Genomic DNA, 18,615 nt, shown 5'->3' on the forward strand with positions numbered 1-18,615 from the left:
TTTTTTTGTTCATTTCTACTCCTTTAGTTCCTTAAAGTGGCTTTGTACAGGGGCATTCATTTTCTCTGTCTCTCCCCCAGGTGGTTTCCTGGTGACGAAGAAAATGTTGGACATGTTCAAGCGTCCAACTGATCCTCCAGAGCACAACTACCTTTATCTGCTTCCTGGTGGTGTCTTTGTCGGTGGCTACGCTGCCGCTCTGCAGTCTGGATACAACATTGAACAGGTGCAGAGGATGTTTATGCCGTGTCCCCATGTTTATGTGCCATGTTTTCCCAGATGTAGGACAGAACTTTCCAAGTAAATCATTTGGTCTAATTTCTCAGCCTGTGGTCCCTCGACTCTTGTATATAACCCCCTTTTTCCATCCTGTCTCTTTCTCTCACCAGATGATGTACTTGGGCTCAGGTCTGTGCTGTGTTGGTGCCCTGGCTGGCCTTTCTAACCAGTCCACAGCCCGTCTGGGTAATGCTTTGGGTATGATGGGAGTCGCGGGGGGCATCGTTGCAACTCTGGGTGCCCTCAAACCGAGTCCTGAGCTCCTGGCACAGATGAGTGCAGCCATGGCTGTAGGTGGCACTACTGGTGAGTTGTACAGACTCTAATATCTGCAGAATTGTGTTGCAGCAGATGTAAATTAGTAACTATTTTGCCACGTGCCAGTTTGGAAAATAATTTTATGCAAATTGGCTGGAAATGCTGTTTTCAGCCACTCAAATATGGACATTCCTTTCCTTTTCTTGGCTTCATTATCACATTCACACATTTGACTATTTTTTTTCAAGAAGATTAATAATAAAAATGATCGTAATTATCCTAGTGAGCATTCTTTTCGCGGTGTTTGTTCGTGTGTATTTGCACATATTCCAAGCTTGGCCAGATTAAGCAGCAGGTGTGCAGAGCGCAGAGACATCTCTGTGATGTTTACATCAAACACAACATGACTAACTCCCCGCCAGTCCCAGGAGGTCTGTCCGAATGGTCAGCAGCACGTATTACTCATTTTTCTCTCGCTCATTCAAGACAGTTTGATCATTTAAATGCTAATTGTTCCAGTAACAAAGTGGAAACCCAGACTAAACTATCCACACAGACAGCAATGCTTATTCCCAGATACAGGAACATATTGCACTAGGCCTCCTGCAGGACATACACACACAGAAAATGTCGACCAACTCACAAACATGGAATTTCCCCTAACAGGCCTCATCAGCAACACCTGGTTCCTCAGATTGCCCCACTTCCCAGCAGTCCTCTGAGTGTGTGTGCACATGCTTGTGATTTGCATGTTATTAGTGTGTGGGTTTCGTAGGGCCACTGCACTTTATTTATTTGTTATCTCTGTATCTCTCCCCCTCTCCCTTCAGGCCTGGCCATTGCTAAGAGGATCCAGATCACCGACCTGCCCCAGCTGGTGGCTGCCTTCCACAGCTTAGTGGGGCTCGCCGCCGTGCTCACCTGTGTGGCCGAATACATGATCGAGTACCCCCACTTCGCCACAGACCCGGCAGCTAACCTCACCAAGATAGTCGCGTACCTCGGCACCTACATCGGAGGAATCACTTTCAGTGGCTCTTTGGTGGCGTACGGCAAACTGCAAGGTGACAGAAGCACAGTCGTATATTTGCACTCACAGGAATATTCCCTGCAGGGCAAACATTTACTCTTCCAGTTTGCTGAGCACAGACAGAACATGCATTACTTCTGTATTATAAAGCACATTCATCACACAGCTGATGACACAAAGAGAAGGCTTAAACTGCCTATAAAATGTGGCCCCTTATGTGTTTGGTATTTGGTATTTGGTGAAAGTCCTGCATTCAAAACTTACTTAAGTAAAAGTACAAATGTATCAGCATCAAAATGTACTTAAAGTACTCGTTTTGCAGAATTGACCAATTCAGATTGTTTTATATATTATAAATATTTATCAAAAATATTTGTATTGATGCATTTATACAAGCAGCATTTTAATTGTGTACAAATAGGGCTAATTTGAACAACTTAATATACTGTTATAAGGTTTAATCACTTTAACCCTTTATCAGGCAAAGAACAATATTTGGTAACTTCAGGTATTTTCAAGAAAAAAGTTGCAAATTTACTAGATTAAAGTGGCAAATCTACAAGCAAAAAGTTGCATATTTAAGAGATTTAAAGTGGCAAATCTGCTTGAAAAAAGTCGCAGATTTACGAGAAAAAAGTGGAAAAAAACAACCTTTTTCTCACAGATTCACCACTTTAACCCTTAATAGGAAATACTTGCAAATTCCAAATTTCAACCCCAGAGAATATTGGAGGATATTACATACAGCCAGAATGTGTAAAAAAAACAAAAAAAAAACGAAAATAATATTTTGAAAAAAAAGTTTACAAGATTAAAGTGGCAAATCTACGAGAAATTTTATTGCAGATTTATGAGATTTAAAGTGTTGAATCTGCGAGAAAAAAGTTGCTTTTTCCCACTTTTTTCTTGTAAATCTGCAACTTTTTTCGAGCAGATTTGCCACTTTAATATAGTAAATTTGCAACTTTTTTCTCGAAATATTACCTGAAGTTACCAAATCTAGTTCTTTGCCCGATAAAGGGTTAAATTGATCATGCTTTTATGTTAAATCTTCACCTGAAAAGTAACTGAAGCTTACCGCTAAATATAGTGGAGTGTAAAATACAATATTTTCCTCAAAATGTTGTGGAGTAGAAGTATAAAGTTACATTGAATACAGGAAATACTCAAGTACCTCACTTAAGTACAGTACTTGAGTAAATTAACTAAATTACATTCCACCACTGCATGGTACACATTGGAAAAGGTGCATATTGCATTTATTGACATGGAAACAGGATTATTAGTGTTTTTTTTCATGTCAGCGTAGCTGTACTGCAGTTATCAACAAGAGACGCTCTGATGCTTCGCTGCTGCCTGCTGTGAAGGGAAAAGGGGAAAAAAGGAGTTCATCAGGTTCATGTTCTGGCACCAGTCCGAGCAGCCGCACTGTAATTTCCATGTTGACTGCAAGTGCTTCATGGGGGCAAATTATGCATGAACATGACATTCAGTTAATGACAAGTCTCAATCGGTGGCTGCTGAAGGATAAGTCCCAACGCTATGCAAGCTGTTTTCATTTCTAACTTTCTAAGATTCTAAGTTTACAGTCAATTGTTAAATAAATAGTTATTAGTTAAAAATCTCTATTAAATCCTTTCTCTGTCTCCCTCTTCTTTCCATGCAGGTATTCTGAACAGTTCTCCCCTGATGCTCCCTGGTCGCCACGCTCTGAACGGCACTCTTATGGCAGCCAGCATTGGCGGGATGATTCCCTACATGTTGGATCCCAGTTACACCACTGGCCTCACCTGCCTGGGATCTGTCTCCGCTCTCTCTGCTGTCATGGTACGTTGTGCGTATGTGTCTCTAAGGTCTGTTTTTGCACTCACTGAGGCCAGTCAATAGAAAAATCTGCACTTAAAAATTATAGATTGGAATCTTCTTACATGCTGACAGGCAGAACATGTAAGAATGTTGTTTAAAGACTTCAGTAAACTTCAGGAACGGGAAAAGGCATAAAAAAAGTCAAAAAATATGCTGGAGGACAGACAAGGATGTAAAAAAGTCAGCCAAAGGGATTTGAATTTGAAAAAATAAAAAAGTCATCTTGCACAGGTAAGTAACTCTCCAGACATTTAGTCAGAGTTGAGCAGCATGCTGTTAATAGTCTGGCAGCCACAGTGGCAAACAGGCTTGACTTTGTAAAAGGGCCAGGTTTCTGCTTGTATTCCTTTCCACCGTTGTTAAGTCATGCTTTACTTTTGAAAATGTGCCACAGCGTTTGTCAGACACAAAGATGTCCCTGGTCCGCAGTATAATTTAGATATTTTGTCTCTAGTAGTACTAAATAGCAAGTCTGTGGCAGATCAGTCTCTTGCAGTGCGAAGTGGGGAAACAAGCAGCAATCTCTGGGTCTGAAAAGCCAATGGGGAAGTGTCAGTTTTTAAAATATAACATTCTCAAATATATCATCTGTTATACGTGTTTTTCCCTAAAAAATAAACCTACAGTCTGATGTGCACCTGTGTGCAATGAAAAACAGAAGCTCTTAGATCCTGCTGGTGCTTTGATAACTACAGTTGGCCCTTGTTAAACAGAAACTGCACAGATGATAGAGGGACGGAGAACAAGTGAATTTGATTGTGAAAAATGTAAGTGAAGCTGGAAAAGCTGTTTTCCCTCATATGGAAGAGAAATGGTTTTGGGTTTTTTGAAGGTGGGGTTCAATCAGTACATCATCAAGCTCGCTAGTTCCAGTTGTTAGAGATCACTTTTCTTTTATATAACTGGTCCGCACATCTGCAGCTGTTCATTATATTAAACAGCTAATCTGATTAGCTGTTGACTGATGTTCACTGACATAACACACATATAATGCCAATATCATGCTTTTTAGATCTGCAGGGCACTTGTTTTAAATTTTAAAAATTGTGTTAACTAAATCAATCAATTCCACAGGTAATCAAAAAACTGAATATTGTAAATAAATGAATATAGATATATGGATTGCAGCATCTCCCTGAAAACAAACGCATGCATAACTTAAAAAAAAAAAATCAATGTTAATGTAGCTGCTTTATCTGGAGTTGGCTCAGTAAAATACTATAATAAAAATGAATAAATCTGCCTTGCGCTGGCATCAATCAATACCAGATATAACAAAATGGCACCAATCAGCTTGATAAATGGGCAAACAGATTAATTGTCTAACACTAAATCTGAATATTGTGTTCCTTCTCTCATCTTTAGGGTGTCACCTTGACAGCAGCTATTGGAGGTGCTGACATGCCGGTGGTGATCACCGTACTGAACAGTTACTCAGGCTGGGCCCTGTGTGCTGAGGGCTTCCTGCTCAACAACAACCTGCTGACCATTGTCGGAGCTCTCATTGGCTCTTCCGGAGCCATCCTGTCATATATTATGTGTGTGGTGAGTGGAGAATAGTGTCTGCATCTAGCACCAGCGGTGCTGAGTCTTGGCACAATGTTGCATTTATGGTTGTTTTTTTTTGTAAATCAGGATAGTTTAATGTGGTTGTTCATCTCCTGTCCACCAGGAGGCTCTCTAACTTTACAACAGTGGAGTCCCTATTCTGAATAAGAATTTCAAGTCACAAATGTGTGTTTTTATGGAACTTTGTCTTTCAGATAACTTCAGATATCTGTGTTTGGTGAAAGCAAAAGGTTATGTAATTATGAAAAAGAAAAAAAAATTGACACAGTCTTTCCCTCCTGTCAGGCCATGAATCGTTCACTGGCTAACGTGATCCTTGGAGGCTACGGCACATCTTCCACCGGTACAGGAAAGCCCATGGAGATCACAGGGACACACACAGAGGTCAATGTGGATCAGACTGTCGACATGATTAAAGACGCCCAGAGCATAATCATCACTCCAGGTACACAAATACAAGCACACACACCCCTACACACACACTTCAGAGGTCTTGTACGTGAGTGGAAAAACATGGTACTTTGACTTTGCCAGTCACTTTACTTTTTTTTCAGCATTAGCAAAGTGTGTGTTCTGTTTATGTAACCTTTTCTTGACCCATGTTACATCACCATTTCGCTAGGCTAATTGACAAGTCATGGTAGAGTGGCCACATACACACACACATACACACACGCACGCTCTTGGGTTCCTGTGTGGTCGTCAGTCCCAGGTAAATAGACATTCTACAGTGCAGCGTATATATGCGAGGTCAAGGGAAAATGAGATGGAATGAGGGTACGCTGGGTTTATGTTGACAGTTCAAATACTACGTTCAAAAGTGTCTTCTAGTTCCTTTTTCAGGGTTAGAGCATAGGGTCCAACCTTTGTTCCAGGTACATGCTTTTCTTCGTTTCACATGTTTTCAATATTTGTCTATAAATACGTGTGTGAACAGCCCACAAGGACTGTTATGATGGTCCTCGGTGCAGCTGTCCTAAAACCATTGCTGTGTGGCCCGGTGACATTTCAGTCCTCACGCCAGACTGTTCTAACTTCCAGAGAGTTGTTTTACTCACATGGGTACATGTAAACACAGACAAAAGGCATCCAGCCTGCAAATTGGTGATTCCAGTCACAGTGCTGAGTGCCTATATACAAAAACTAACTCTTTAGAGGAAACCTCTGCAATTTACAGGAATTAAAGTGATCACGTGGTTGAGAAGAGAATACAAGTGGGAAAGAAGTGAAGAAGTGATCCATGAAGCAGCATCAAATGTAGATAAACTTTTTATTTTTTTATTTTTTTGGAAGACGAAGAAGAACATGTCAGACGGCTGAAACCAAAAACAGGCCAAAGACTTTTTTAGTTGGAAGGAGTGGGAGAAATGAGAGAGCGGAAATGAAAACTTTTTTTTTTTTTTAAGCCTTTTCTCAAAAATGGTTTCCAAACAATACCACATCAAGGCGAGATGAATAAAAAAATGTAGGAGATTTCTCCGGAGGATTATAGAAAAACACAAAGCCAGGGAAATATGAGGATTAGCAGAAACAATTCATAATAGAACCAGGCAAAGAAATTCTATTGATTGAGTCATATGAAAGATGTCGGTCGGTTACCCAGTCAGTACAAAGATATCCCTCTGCAGTTGCAACGTTAGTATGAAACGTTAGTTGCAAAGACATCGATAAACATACTGAGTGAATTTAAAGGGTCCTATGGGTACTGGAAATCCTTTAAAAACACTTATATTTATATGTGGTGGCATATTTTTTAAATTTTATTTGTCACATTTCTGTAGAATGCTGCCATAAAACATGATTTTTGGTTGTTTATTGCATTATGACCATATCTATTTTATGTAATGAAGTGAAATAATGATACTGTGTATAAAAATAAAATTAACCACAGGCAGTAAGGTGCTGAAAAAGCTTAAAAATGCACATTTAAAAGGGCTTGAATCGACTTGGAAATCTTCCATCTAAATATAATTCTTCTCTTCACATTTGTAGTGAGCAGTGGGACTAGTGTTCTTACCCGGCGCTGGCTTCAGTCAGCCCCCTTGTTTCCATTTTGTCCAGTCTCTCTAATTGGGGCCGTCACAGTCACTTTGCCTGATTGACATCTGTGGAAACGGTTAAGACTCCGCCTGATAAACATAAGTGTTTTCCTGGCTTCGTCTGGCCCATCTCCGCATGGCCTGGGCTCCACTTGTTTTTCTTAGTGGAGAAACCCCGGAGAGAATATTGGAAGGACAAGAAATAAAAGAAGTGTGATGGAGAGAGAGAGAAAAAAAAGGGAAAACCATTTAATTGTTAAGCTGGACTGCAGACAGTCATTCATGTTTCTCGTGGAGTCTTTTTTTTTTTCTCCTTTTCTCGCTGCTGATTTTGAAACCTTGTCCTTGTGACTGGTGTCCTGTAACAAGACAGTTTGTGACTGGTTGTTGTGACAAGGCTAGTAAACACCACTGGACCGTTTGACGTGTGTTTGTGTGTTTGCGTGTGATAAAAATCAAGTCCCACACATCAGCAGTATTAAACATGAAAGAAGTCCGAGACTTGGAGAAAAATGCATATACTGTGTAAAGCATTTAATGCTAGCTCTGGACTCAAAGGCACATAAAAACATTAATTTATATAAATATAATTGGAATGTTGAATATCAAACAAAAGATTTAAACTTTTACACCTCCACCGGACAATAACTTGTACCTGTCTGCACAGAAAAATGACCTAAAACTGTTCAGTATTTTCATTTTAAAACAGATATATTATACATAATGGCAAAAAATGTATAATTCTCTCTAGGCTTGAATATGAGCTAATTCTTACCTGTTGTTGCTTTAAACTGTCTTTCAGGTTACGGACTCTGTGCTGCAAAGGCCCAGTACCCAATCGCTGAGTTGGTGAAGATGCTTAGTGAGGCTGGCAAGAGTGTCAGGTAAAGGGCTGATGAAACTAACTTATCTACATGAAATGTACATTCTTCGAATGAACTAAAATAAACAACAGTTATATGTGTATCTCGGGGAAAAAGAGTCGTTAAAAAAATTATTACAATACTCCATCTTCATAAACAGTTATTTATTGAGATGGATAGCTAGATAAATGGTATAGATGGAGATTAAAGTTCCCATATTGTAAAAGATGGGATTTCCTTTATTCGTCCTTTTTAAAAAAATAAAATAAAAAAGTCTTAATCCGTAGAGAAATACACACAGACTCTGATCAGAAACTGTGCCTTTTAAACAAGCCGTGAGAACTTCTGTAAACTTGTGATGTCACAACTTTACAATATATGGGTAGAAAGTGCCGTTATAGTGAAGTTACAGTTGCACCGATGCAGTGCAGTTGTACAGCTTCTAATTGTTTATTATCGCAACATTTTAGCAAATTATAGCAATCTGTTTTATTTATATTCTGGACAACGTCACAGCTTTTTAGAAATTGGGGTTGTTCAAGTATGAACTTGAAAATGTGAGCACAATATATCGCCTTTAAGTAGGGAAGGAAATAAAGTCTACCAATTTTGCTGAAAACTGAGCCATGAAGGACAGAAAAGAGGAGTTGTGGTTTGGGGCTCAATGACAAGAAGATGGGAAAGGAGTGATAGGGAGAGACCTGTGTGCGAAGAAAGAATGAGGGGGGAAAAAAGGAAATGCGAAAGAGAGGAGAGGAAGGACAAGGTACAGCGGAAGCTTGTGTAATTGTCCTGCCTCAGACGTTTGATCCTGGCTGTTGCAGCTGCTGCTACTTAGAGCATTTGTACTTGATTAGAGGAAAGTGGGTGGTCAGAAAAAAAAAACCTTTACCCTGATCTCTTTCTCTTCTACTTTTTCTGTTCTGTAGTCTAATGCATTCTCTTAATTTGCCTTTTTACTCTTCATGTCTGCCTGTTCAATCCCTTTCACCCCTTTTTTTTTAGTTTCTTCCTTATTCACTACAGTATATTAACAGTTTGAATGTCAGAAGCACAGCACACTTTCTTTTCCCTCTCTAATACCAACAGCTTTGCATCTTTCCATCATCCTCTGATGCATGTAGACTGTATGGAATAACATGAAGGGCAGAAAATGACTTTTTCAATCGGCAGCCACAGTTGCTAATAGATCCCAGAACCGACAGGCCATCTGCACTCTGAATCCGCCTAAACTCACCCAACAAATAGAAAATAAATCTCCGAATGGTGGTCGGGCAGAGAGCGCCAGCCACTAGAATTCAGTGGCTGATGTTAATTACCTACCCTGATTACATGACATGGCTAATTGAGTTTGAGAGCTGTGTATACCCAGTCACACACATGCGTACACACTCAACAAATGATACAGTAGTTGAGGAGGGCAGGGGGGAGTGTGTGTGTGTAACCAGACTATAATCACAAACTTCTCTCAGTTCCATTTAAAATCTCAAACTTATTGTCTTTTTCTCTGCCTGACTCCATTCATTTTTATCCTGTCTCCTCTCTGCCTGATTCAAGAAGTAAAGGTTGTAGTTACTGGTGGTCAAAAACCAATTCTATAGAGGAGGACTCTATACTAAACTCACTAAACTTTGATTTCACAGGTTCGGTATTCACCCTGTGGCCGGCCGTATGCCTGGTCAGCTCAATGTGCTGCTGGCTGAAGCTGGTGTCCCGTATGATATTGTCCTGGAGATGGAGGAGATTAATGAAGACTTCCCTGGTAAGATCCAGTCCATGCTGTCTTTTACATAACCCTTTTACATATTTTTTCTTTTTAAACCGATTAATCCAGAACTAGAACAGCACTCGGAGAGGTCAGACCTCCACCAAATGCCGCATTTCATAATGTGAAGGAAACTAGTCAGCATACCCATGATTTAAACCCATTCCAAATTTAATGGGTTCTTCCTTGGCTCATGCTACACCCTTCCCCCAAGTTTTATTTAAAAAAAACAAAGATTTTTCCATAATCCTGTTGACAATCATGCAAACAAACTGAACCTGAAAACACAACCTCCTTGGCAGAGATAATTATTGTGACTCAACAGCTTTCAGGACGTTTGGAAATATGGAGTCAGAGGAATAGTTATTTAGTTTTTGCCGAACGTTAATACGATAATGCGATCAATACAGCTCTGATGTTTGTGTGGTAAGTATGAAGCTTCAGCCAGGAGACAGCTCAGTATAGAGACTAGAAACGGGGAAATGGTTAGCCCCATACAATCAAAATAAAAAAAATCTAATAAAATCTGCTAAGCAAAACCCCTAAAGGTCACGTATTACTACATTATTATCTCTGCACAAATCAAGTGTTAAAATGACAACTTCTTGCTTTATGCTGCTGTTGCTGACTGAGAAACCGGCAGGCAGGTCTTCCAGCTCTGGTGTTTTATTTTTCGCTCGACATAGTGTTACTCTTTTTGTGACGTACAGCTAAAAGTTTCCATGAGGAACTCGAACTTCAGAACTATGGTTCCGCATTACAGTCTACATAGATATCGTGCCACCCTATATCACCATGTGGAAAATGTCTTCACAGTGATGCGACTTGAAAACTTAAATTAATGAGCAAGTAACTGGATAGGATATACAATGTTATGGGGTCAAGGAAACAGATAAATCTAGTTAAAAGGACTGAGACGTGTTCTCTAATTTCATTTTGATGGTTGTCCAATCAGAAACCGACCTGGTCCTGGTGATCGGTGCCAATGACACGGTGAACTCAGCCTCCCAAGAAGATCCCAACTCTATCATTGCTGGCATGCCCGTGCTGGAGGTCTGGAAGTCTAAGCAGGTGAGACATCTGGTGCATGCATGTGTGATAATGAGATTGTCCTGAAGCTCAAAAAGATAAAGAGCATTGGAAGATTTTACAGCAACTGGACTGCTTTTTATCGCCACAACTGGATGTTGGAGTCCAAACCCGTAGAGGGGCCTCCATTTGAAGACACACACACACACACACACACACACACAAACCTCAAGAAAATTATACTCAAATTCTCTCACGCCACACACACACACAAGTACACACACATGCGCTCAGGCTCACAGACATGGGCGCAGATTGTTCCAGTTCCAGGTGCAGTCCCATCCTGATCCCATTAGTGGTGACTGTGTCGCTGTGGAATGACGACATTGGGAGCATCCCACTGGCACCGCTCCGAGATCTGGGATTCATACAGCGCTCCCACTTGTTTCCAAACACTTTCCCCTGGGGAAATCAAAGAGGACATTCTACCTCACCACACACTCTCATACAGACGCACACAGAGACACCCTTACAGTACAGGTGCACAGATTAAAAAAACACAGACAAAAATGTGGGTTTACAAAAAAAGTGCTTTTGAATAGTCTTTTGTAACTGCCCAATTATGCATTTGCAGGCTCTATTTTAAAGATGGTAAAGATATTGATATCATATGAAACTAGACGACCTAAAGCCTTCATTGCTACCATGTCATGCTTGTCAGGAAGGGGGCTAAATAATTCCATGAAGTCAGGCTAAATTATGTTGAAGGAAAATTGTTACATGGCCATTTTCAAAGAGCTCCCTTGACCTCTGACCTCAAGATATCTGACTAATAATGGTTTCTGTTTATAGATGTGCCCACTTTATGCCAATCTCATGCAACACTCTTAAAAATGCATATATTGGTTATTTCTGGAAAGCTGTCATTTCAGTGAGCCCAATTTTAAAAACCTATGATTATGTTAGTCTTTTTTTCTCTTATTTTTGACCATTTATGAATTCTCGAGTGGTCAAAAATTGTTATATTTTGCATCAAATCTGTATAGCAAATGGTATCACCCAAATATTGCTACAGCAACCTAAGTGATTGTGATTCTGATTGATCATAGGAATGGCCATCATATACTTCCATCATAATGTTTTAAGCCCCTATGCACTAAACTTTTCCATTTGAATAGGTGCCTAACCAAAACACAATTATGTTGTTGTTTATTAAAGATGTGTAATTATAAAAAAATAATCATAATAATAAAAAAAAAATATATATGGCATCTACCGTTCACCTACTATCCCCCCCTAAAAGACCCCTGTCCCTCCCTCAAATAGACAAAATGGGTCTATGGTGGGTCTCTAAGGGTTAAAAGCTTCTTTTTTTCAGTATATTCACAACCTATCGTCCAGTCAGAGGCTAATGATGTGTGTCGTAATCTTCTCCCACACCAGGTGGTTGTGATGAAACGTTCGCTGGGCGTGGGATACGCAGCTGTCGACAACCCCATCTTCTACAAGCCCAACACTGCGATGTTGCTAGGCGATGCCAAGAAGACTTGTGATGCCCTGCAAGCCAAGGTCCGCGAGACCCAGAGCCAGTAAGGCCGTCACCTCCGCTGAGAGCACACAGGGAGCGAGGAAGACAATGAGTCAAAGATTTTCCAAAAATATCTCCACATGATGATGATCTTTGTCCAATTGTGACGCCAATTGAGCAAAGATGACTTAAAGTTTTTGTCTCACCCTTCCTGTCATCTTTAAATAAAATAAATTACAAGGTTGTAAAAAAAAAAAAATAAGCTAATGCAGTAGAAACCAAGCAATGCAGATATCTTATTTTTTCCATGACTGTTAGATACTGATTTACAGACATCTTTTATCTCTAGATGTTATAGGAAGGGTATGTCAATCACTTGCATGTGGTTTGTTAAAATCTGGGGAGCAACAGCGTCACCTTCACTATAGACACCTGTAAAATAACAATGAAATGTAGAAATGTAGATGCATTAAGATGTTAGATAAGTTAAATTTCACTGTTAAGATTATTTTAGGATATAGTCAATAGTTGAAGGAAAATTTTAGATGAATTGGAATTTAAAAGGAACAAAAGCAGAGATATGAAGGTGTAACCCAAGAGAGAGAGGTAAGAGAGACTTGCTGTAAGCACTAATTTTTCCCACACTGTTAAGAGATTCCTCCTGCTCTTTCTCTAGTTTCTTTTCTTATTGTAAGGTAATATGGTGTTCCCTTTGATGGATCTGTTTGCTCAAATGCTAATGTCGCACCTTCTTTTTCTGTACAAGTAAAAAGAAAAAAAGCAGAGTAGTGCAACATTTTTGTAAAGTTCTTTCAGTTCCAGTTTTATACGGTATTGAGAGATTTTTGTATTTGGTCCAATTATCATCATAAACCTAGAAAATCACATTTTAGAAGCCATAGGCACTTCTAGAAATCTAGTCATGCTTTTTGCTTTTTTTTCTCTTTACTTGATGTGTGTCTTGTGACCTCCACCTTCGCCTCAAGTGTAAGAATCACACATGGATCCAAAAAACATCAACAGTCCATTCAGACCTCGTCTATCAAGCGTTTAATGCAATAAACCGAATGGCTCTGAGACCGCAGCTGTCGTGTGATGCTAGTAAAGACTGTACGACAAACAAACACTCTTGTAGCTCTGATAGCTGAATGGATTTTATGATGTTTTTCAACCAGGTGCATCCCATCATCCTGTGTGGTTCTGATGTTACAGTACATGTGATGCTAGCCTTTGGCCTTTACGGTAAAGAAGGGTGTGTTTTTTTCTAGTGAGGCTCCATCCACTCCAATATGTGTGTCCTCATTATTTTTTTTAGAGGGAAATGAAGGATCACTGTCTGTAAACTAGGGCCAGATGTTAACCTGACTGTTGTGTAAAGAGTTTTTAGCAACAAGTGCATTCAATTTGTCGCCACATTTCAGAATACATGAATTGTACAACATCATTTTTAAGCATTTCTAAAATGACATTTTTCGTCTTTTGCCATATTGTGCCAAACCGTTCCCTTTTTATAATCAATCTGGATAGATTCTACGGCACAAATGTAGATGGTTGCTGTAAAACCACTTGAGTAACTCTTGAAAGAAAAATGACAGTAGCTCCCACTCTACACTTAACTAACTAATGACTAAAACACCAGAAACTTACCATAGTCCATCAATTTAAGGTTAAATTGCTGCCTTCCTTTTTATTATTCCACTTTACAAGATTTGCTGGTCATGGTACAGTAGATGAATTATTGTGACGGTTTGAGGAACAATAGGTCATGAGGTGACAGCTCAGCAGTCTTTATTACTTTTAAAATGTAAAAAAAAGTACTGTAAGAAGTTAGTTGTTATAGTTTTATCCCGGGACCTTATACATCGACCATGACAACTATCCTACCTCTCCATAAAAAAGACCAAGAACTTCCCCCCTCAACTGACCAATCACGTTCGACTGAATCAAGCACAGGATGTCTAACGGACCACTCATTGTTCCATCCACACACCTGAATTCAACCAGTCAGCGCTTGTGTAATTTTAAACCTGACCAATTTCCTTCTGTTTTGTGTTCACGTTGTGTTTTTAACCATCAGACCTCAGTTTGCTGCTGGCTAGTTTACTCTGTTATCCAGTAAGTGTAGATAGAGCTGCAGATGTCATTAGTGCTCATGAGGGCTTATTGTTCTTCCATGTCAACTTACACAAACGCAGTCTTTAAAGACGATTAGAATGGGATGTTTGCTTAATATTTGTAGCTTGTTGCCATTTTTGAGGTGATGATCAAATTAAGGGAGATGGAGAAAATTAATACTTTTGCCAATGTGCCCCCTTATGCCCTTATCCTTTTTGGTCTTCTTCAAGAAAGTATTTTTGTAAAGAGGCACCGTATTCGTGCAGAGCAACAATGGGGTTTTGAAGTTGTACAATGTTTCAGTGCACCACGTTAAAAAGGTGAAATGATGAAATGTACTGTGAATGTTTCCCCCCCTTTGTTTATCATGGAACATTTTCATCCCTAATAAAACTGTATTTACACTATATGTTGCCTGAGGGTGTCATTCCTTTGCTGACAGACTCTTAAAGGTGCAATTGAATTCCCTAATAATAAACAAGTTGATCTGCAGGTTTTCCCTGAGGTCTACCACAGCTTTGATGGTAATGCTACCTGCCCAATTTTGTGCGGTGGGGTTGAAAACTCAAATATTTGCAGCAATTACCTGGATGAAGGATCATGAGGGGAAGGAGCTGTATCCACACTCTTGCACATACTTCATCTGTGCTGAACGACTTTACAGAGAGTAAACCATTACATGTAAACACTTTGCCAGATTTTCATATAGCTAAAATTTGCATGGAAAAAGAGCTGTCCTCCCTGGGACAGTATTTAACCCGAAAAAGGGAAACACCAAAACTCAAACTAGAGACCTGCAATCATTCTGAACGGTGTAGCTTTAAAACTTTGTTACAGAGTTCTTTGTTCAGGGAAAATTGATAAACTCATTATTTAATGATCCAAACTTGCTCTACATCAGATTTACATGAAAAAATATATCTGCTAGCACCTTAACCAGCCCAAAATAGGCCTACATACATTATTATCACACACCTTGTAAATCTATTTATTCCTTACTGATAACATACTATTGCTTGTATATTGACTTTTGATGATTAGGGATTTTAATTGGTTTACTGGTGGGAGCAGAAGGGCAAGCTACATGTTAAACTTTTGATCTTACAGTAATGTCACTGACCAAACCATTTTTTGCATTACTTCAACTAAGGAATAAAAAGTGACAGATAATTTAGAGTTCAAACAGACCTCAATTCACCAAGGGCCAGAGACAACTGACCTGGTGATTTCACAGTGGTGGTGAACATGGAGGTTTTAAAGTCGGTTGGAAAAAAAAAGTTGAGTTGAAAAAAATACAATTATTAAAAAATATATGAAAGAAGGCCAATTATTGTAAAGGTTCCAGGGACAACCAACAGTTCTAAAGTGCAGCTGACATGTATCCCAACCTTTTACCACAGCAGCGTTACTGTGTTTATGCGGCAGGAAGTGCGCTAGTTGAAATAAGCACCATCTGTACCTGTAGGAATTGCTGTAGTGCCATGTTGTTGTTTCCAAGTTATCACACAAAAATGGAAAATAAGTGAACTGTAATCACAAGGATTGGCGTGCCAACCTTGTGATTACAGGACAACCTGTTCTACCTCCTGAGCAGCAGCCACCCCTAAAACTTTTATTTAAGTTTTATCATGATAAGCCATTGACACGCAGCTTGGAAGTGGTTTCTTTTTTCCGTCCTGCCACCGGTGTCATGCAATGAGCAGCTCTTCTAAAATGAAGCAATGGGATGAACACAATAGCTCTGCCTTGATGAGGGATAGTGGGTAGAAGATGCACACACAGGCTAGGAAAACCAACTCTGCAACCTCAAAGTGTCCCAGTGCAACAGAATGGAATTGCATGCGTCCATCATGAGGGTTGTGATAATGACTAAAATGTAAATATCAGTTTGTGTTACAATTTCACCTACAAGCGGCACTTGATTGCTTTTCATCAGTGGAGAGTGACCTGGAGGTACTTAGAAGGGGAGTGCTGCCTCCAGAGATGGAGGAGATTAAACCGTAGGTTTGATTTATGAAGATGGGGATTGCATGTGTGTGAGATGAGGGTGGCTTCATCCTGTAACAAGTAGCACTCAGATGGGTTGTTATCTGCTCTCAGGCTGGAGGAGATCTAAAGAGAACTGTCACTCCCTCAGCAGAGGCGAGATGCAGCGATAGTGATAAAAGAATGGATGGAGAAATTACTATCACCTATTTGGTTGGCAACATCTGGCTTTCTTACCTTCTTGAATTTCTTCATCTATATTTCTTGCAGACATATATGTCGAATTGTGTGTGTGTGTGTGTGTGTGTGAGAGAGAGAGAGAGAGAGAGGTATGAAGATCCACAGCCTGATAAGTACTGAGGTGACAGCCTCCTCAGCTCACGCTGGTCTATTGTCACGCTGCCGGCATTTACCCAGAGTGCTGAAGGATAGCCAGCATGTTCCAGCCACAATACGCCTCCATCCCTTCTCTCTACAGGGATAGTCTGACCTCCCTGGAAAACACATACACAATTTGTTTTGCCTGGCCTTGCATGCGTGCAAGTGGAGGATATTTAATTATTTATGACTAGAGTCTGTTTTGGTGAGTGAATGTTTTTGAATCTATTTGATGATGAGACGTACTATGTGGATTTCATGTCTGAAAAAGTCAGTCAACATGCATGTACATGTGTGAGAAGAAAATATGCAGTTGTGGTTGAAATGTTTATTTTTTTACTTTAAAATATATATTCACAAAGCATTACAATTTGAGTTAAGTAAAGTTCAAAAGTGTATTCAGCACTATTATGCAGTAATTCACTGAGGAGAATGTCCACATCTTGGGCTGAAATTATCTCTGGGCTCCTATTGACCCCTTGTTTGGCTCCCTATTTAGAAATGCACCATGCACATTTTAACACTAGGGACTACTACCCAAACAACATTTTAATAAAAACGTGATCACAAACCAACCAACACACATGTTCAGGGGGTCCAATGATTTCTAAAAATAGACAACCTGCAAAATGAGGCCCCATGGTAACCCAGCCATAGAGACTTAGCCCTCTCTTGAATTTAATGGAATTAGATGGTACCAGGAACTATAGTTAGGACCCGAGCAGGCAACGACCTGCGAGGTCCCTATTGTATTTCGAATTTTTTTTTTTTCTTCTTCCCAAATGATCGCATTTTTCACTGCCTGAACATACCCCAAAACTCATGAAACTTTAAATATAAGTCACACCTGGCGAAAAATTTTATAATCTATTGTCATCCTGAATTTCCACCACTAGGTGGCACTATAATAAAGGAAAGTGCGTTTTGGCTAATAACTCCCACATACAGTTTTTTTCACAAATTTGCAAAATGTCGTAAACATACTTTTTCAAACTCCTCCTAGGCAATTTTATTGTTTTGCACCAAACTTTGCACACAGCATCTATGGACCCTCATAACAAAAATTTATTAAAACAATTTTGATAACCCAAAGAATACTCAAGTTATTAAATAACAACTTCCTGCAGGTGACGCTATTTTAAACACAAAACACGAAGTGTTGCATATCTCCACATTGGTGTGTCTGAATGACATGAAACTCAAGATCCTACTTCCCCATGAGCCCCTGAGGCTCTGTGTAAAATTTTGGCCGATGACCACTAGGTGGCGCAATGGTGGAAAGTAACTATGTACATTCACTCAAGTACTGGACTTAAAGTACAATTTTGAGGTACTTTTATGTAAATTTTATGTAACTTTATATTTCTACTCCACTACATTTTGAGACATAACTACTACTACTACTACTTTTTATTCCTCTACATTTAGCTGACAGCTTTAGTTACTTTTCAGGTCAAGATTTAAAATGAAAAACATGATACATTTAAAATGATTACCCATTTTTATAAATTAAACCATTTAAAAGTTTATTAGGTAGTTAAAATGAGCGGTGTGGAGTCATTTCACAGTGTGGTATTAGTAAAGTAAAGGATCTGAACACTTCTTCCACCACTGTCTTTTTAACTTCTTTCCTTTTTTTTTTTTTTTACATTATTTTTTAATTTTTAATTTTTAATTTTTGATTTTTAATTTTTAATTAATTTTAAAAATTTAAAATTTTAAAATTTTAAATTTTAAAATTTTAAAATTTTTTTTAATTATTATTATTATTTTTTTCCTCCGTCTCCGTTTTTCGCTTCTGGATAAATAATGTGTTTTTGTAGTCTTGGGACCACCATTATTCTGCCGGAAGGACTACCAAATGCTGCAGCTGCTGGTAGGCTGGCTAACATTGTGTTGCTGTTGTTCTT

General features: G+C 39.2%; 1 protein-coding gene across 1 annotated transcript in view; it reads left to right on the top strand.

Annotated features, from left to right (window-relative positions):
* The window catches only part of nnt (nicotinamide nucleotide transhydrogenase), a 36,293-nt gene extending 21,545 nt beyond the window's left edge, over positions 1 to 14,748 (top strand). The window contains exons 13-22 of the mRNA XM_059357811.1: positions 81 to 226; positions 390 to 585; positions 1,368 to 1,601; positions 3,234 to 3,394; positions 4,799 to 4,978; positions 5,288 to 5,447; positions 7,844 to 7,925; positions 9,548 to 9,666; positions 10,625 to 10,740; positions 12,142 to 14,748. Of these exons, the coding sequence (XP_059213794.1) occupies positions 81 to 226; positions 390 to 585; positions 1,368 to 1,601; positions 3,234 to 3,394; positions 4,799 to 4,978; positions 5,288 to 5,447; positions 7,844 to 7,925; positions 9,548 to 9,666; positions 10,625 to 10,740; positions 12,142 to 12,291 (1,544 nt within the window). The 3' untranslated portion in view covers positions 12,292 to 14,748. The remainder of the gene's footprint in view (positions 1 to 80; positions 227 to 389; positions 586 to 1,367; positions 1,602 to 3,233; positions 3,395 to 4,798; positions 4,979 to 5,287; positions 5,448 to 7,843; positions 7,926 to 9,547; positions 9,667 to 10,624; positions 10,741 to 12,141) is intronic.
* Positions 14,749 to 18,615: the final 3,867 nt, after the last annotated feature.

The sequence above is a fragment of the Centropristis striata genome, chromosome 19 (genome assembly GCF_030273125.1).
Source record: "Centropristis striata isolate RG_2023a ecotype Rhode Island chromosome 19, C.striata_1.0, whole genome shotgun sequence".
Classification (NCBI taxonomy): Eukaryota; Metazoa; Chordata; class Actinopteri; order Perciformes; family Serranidae; genus Centropristis; species Centropristis striata.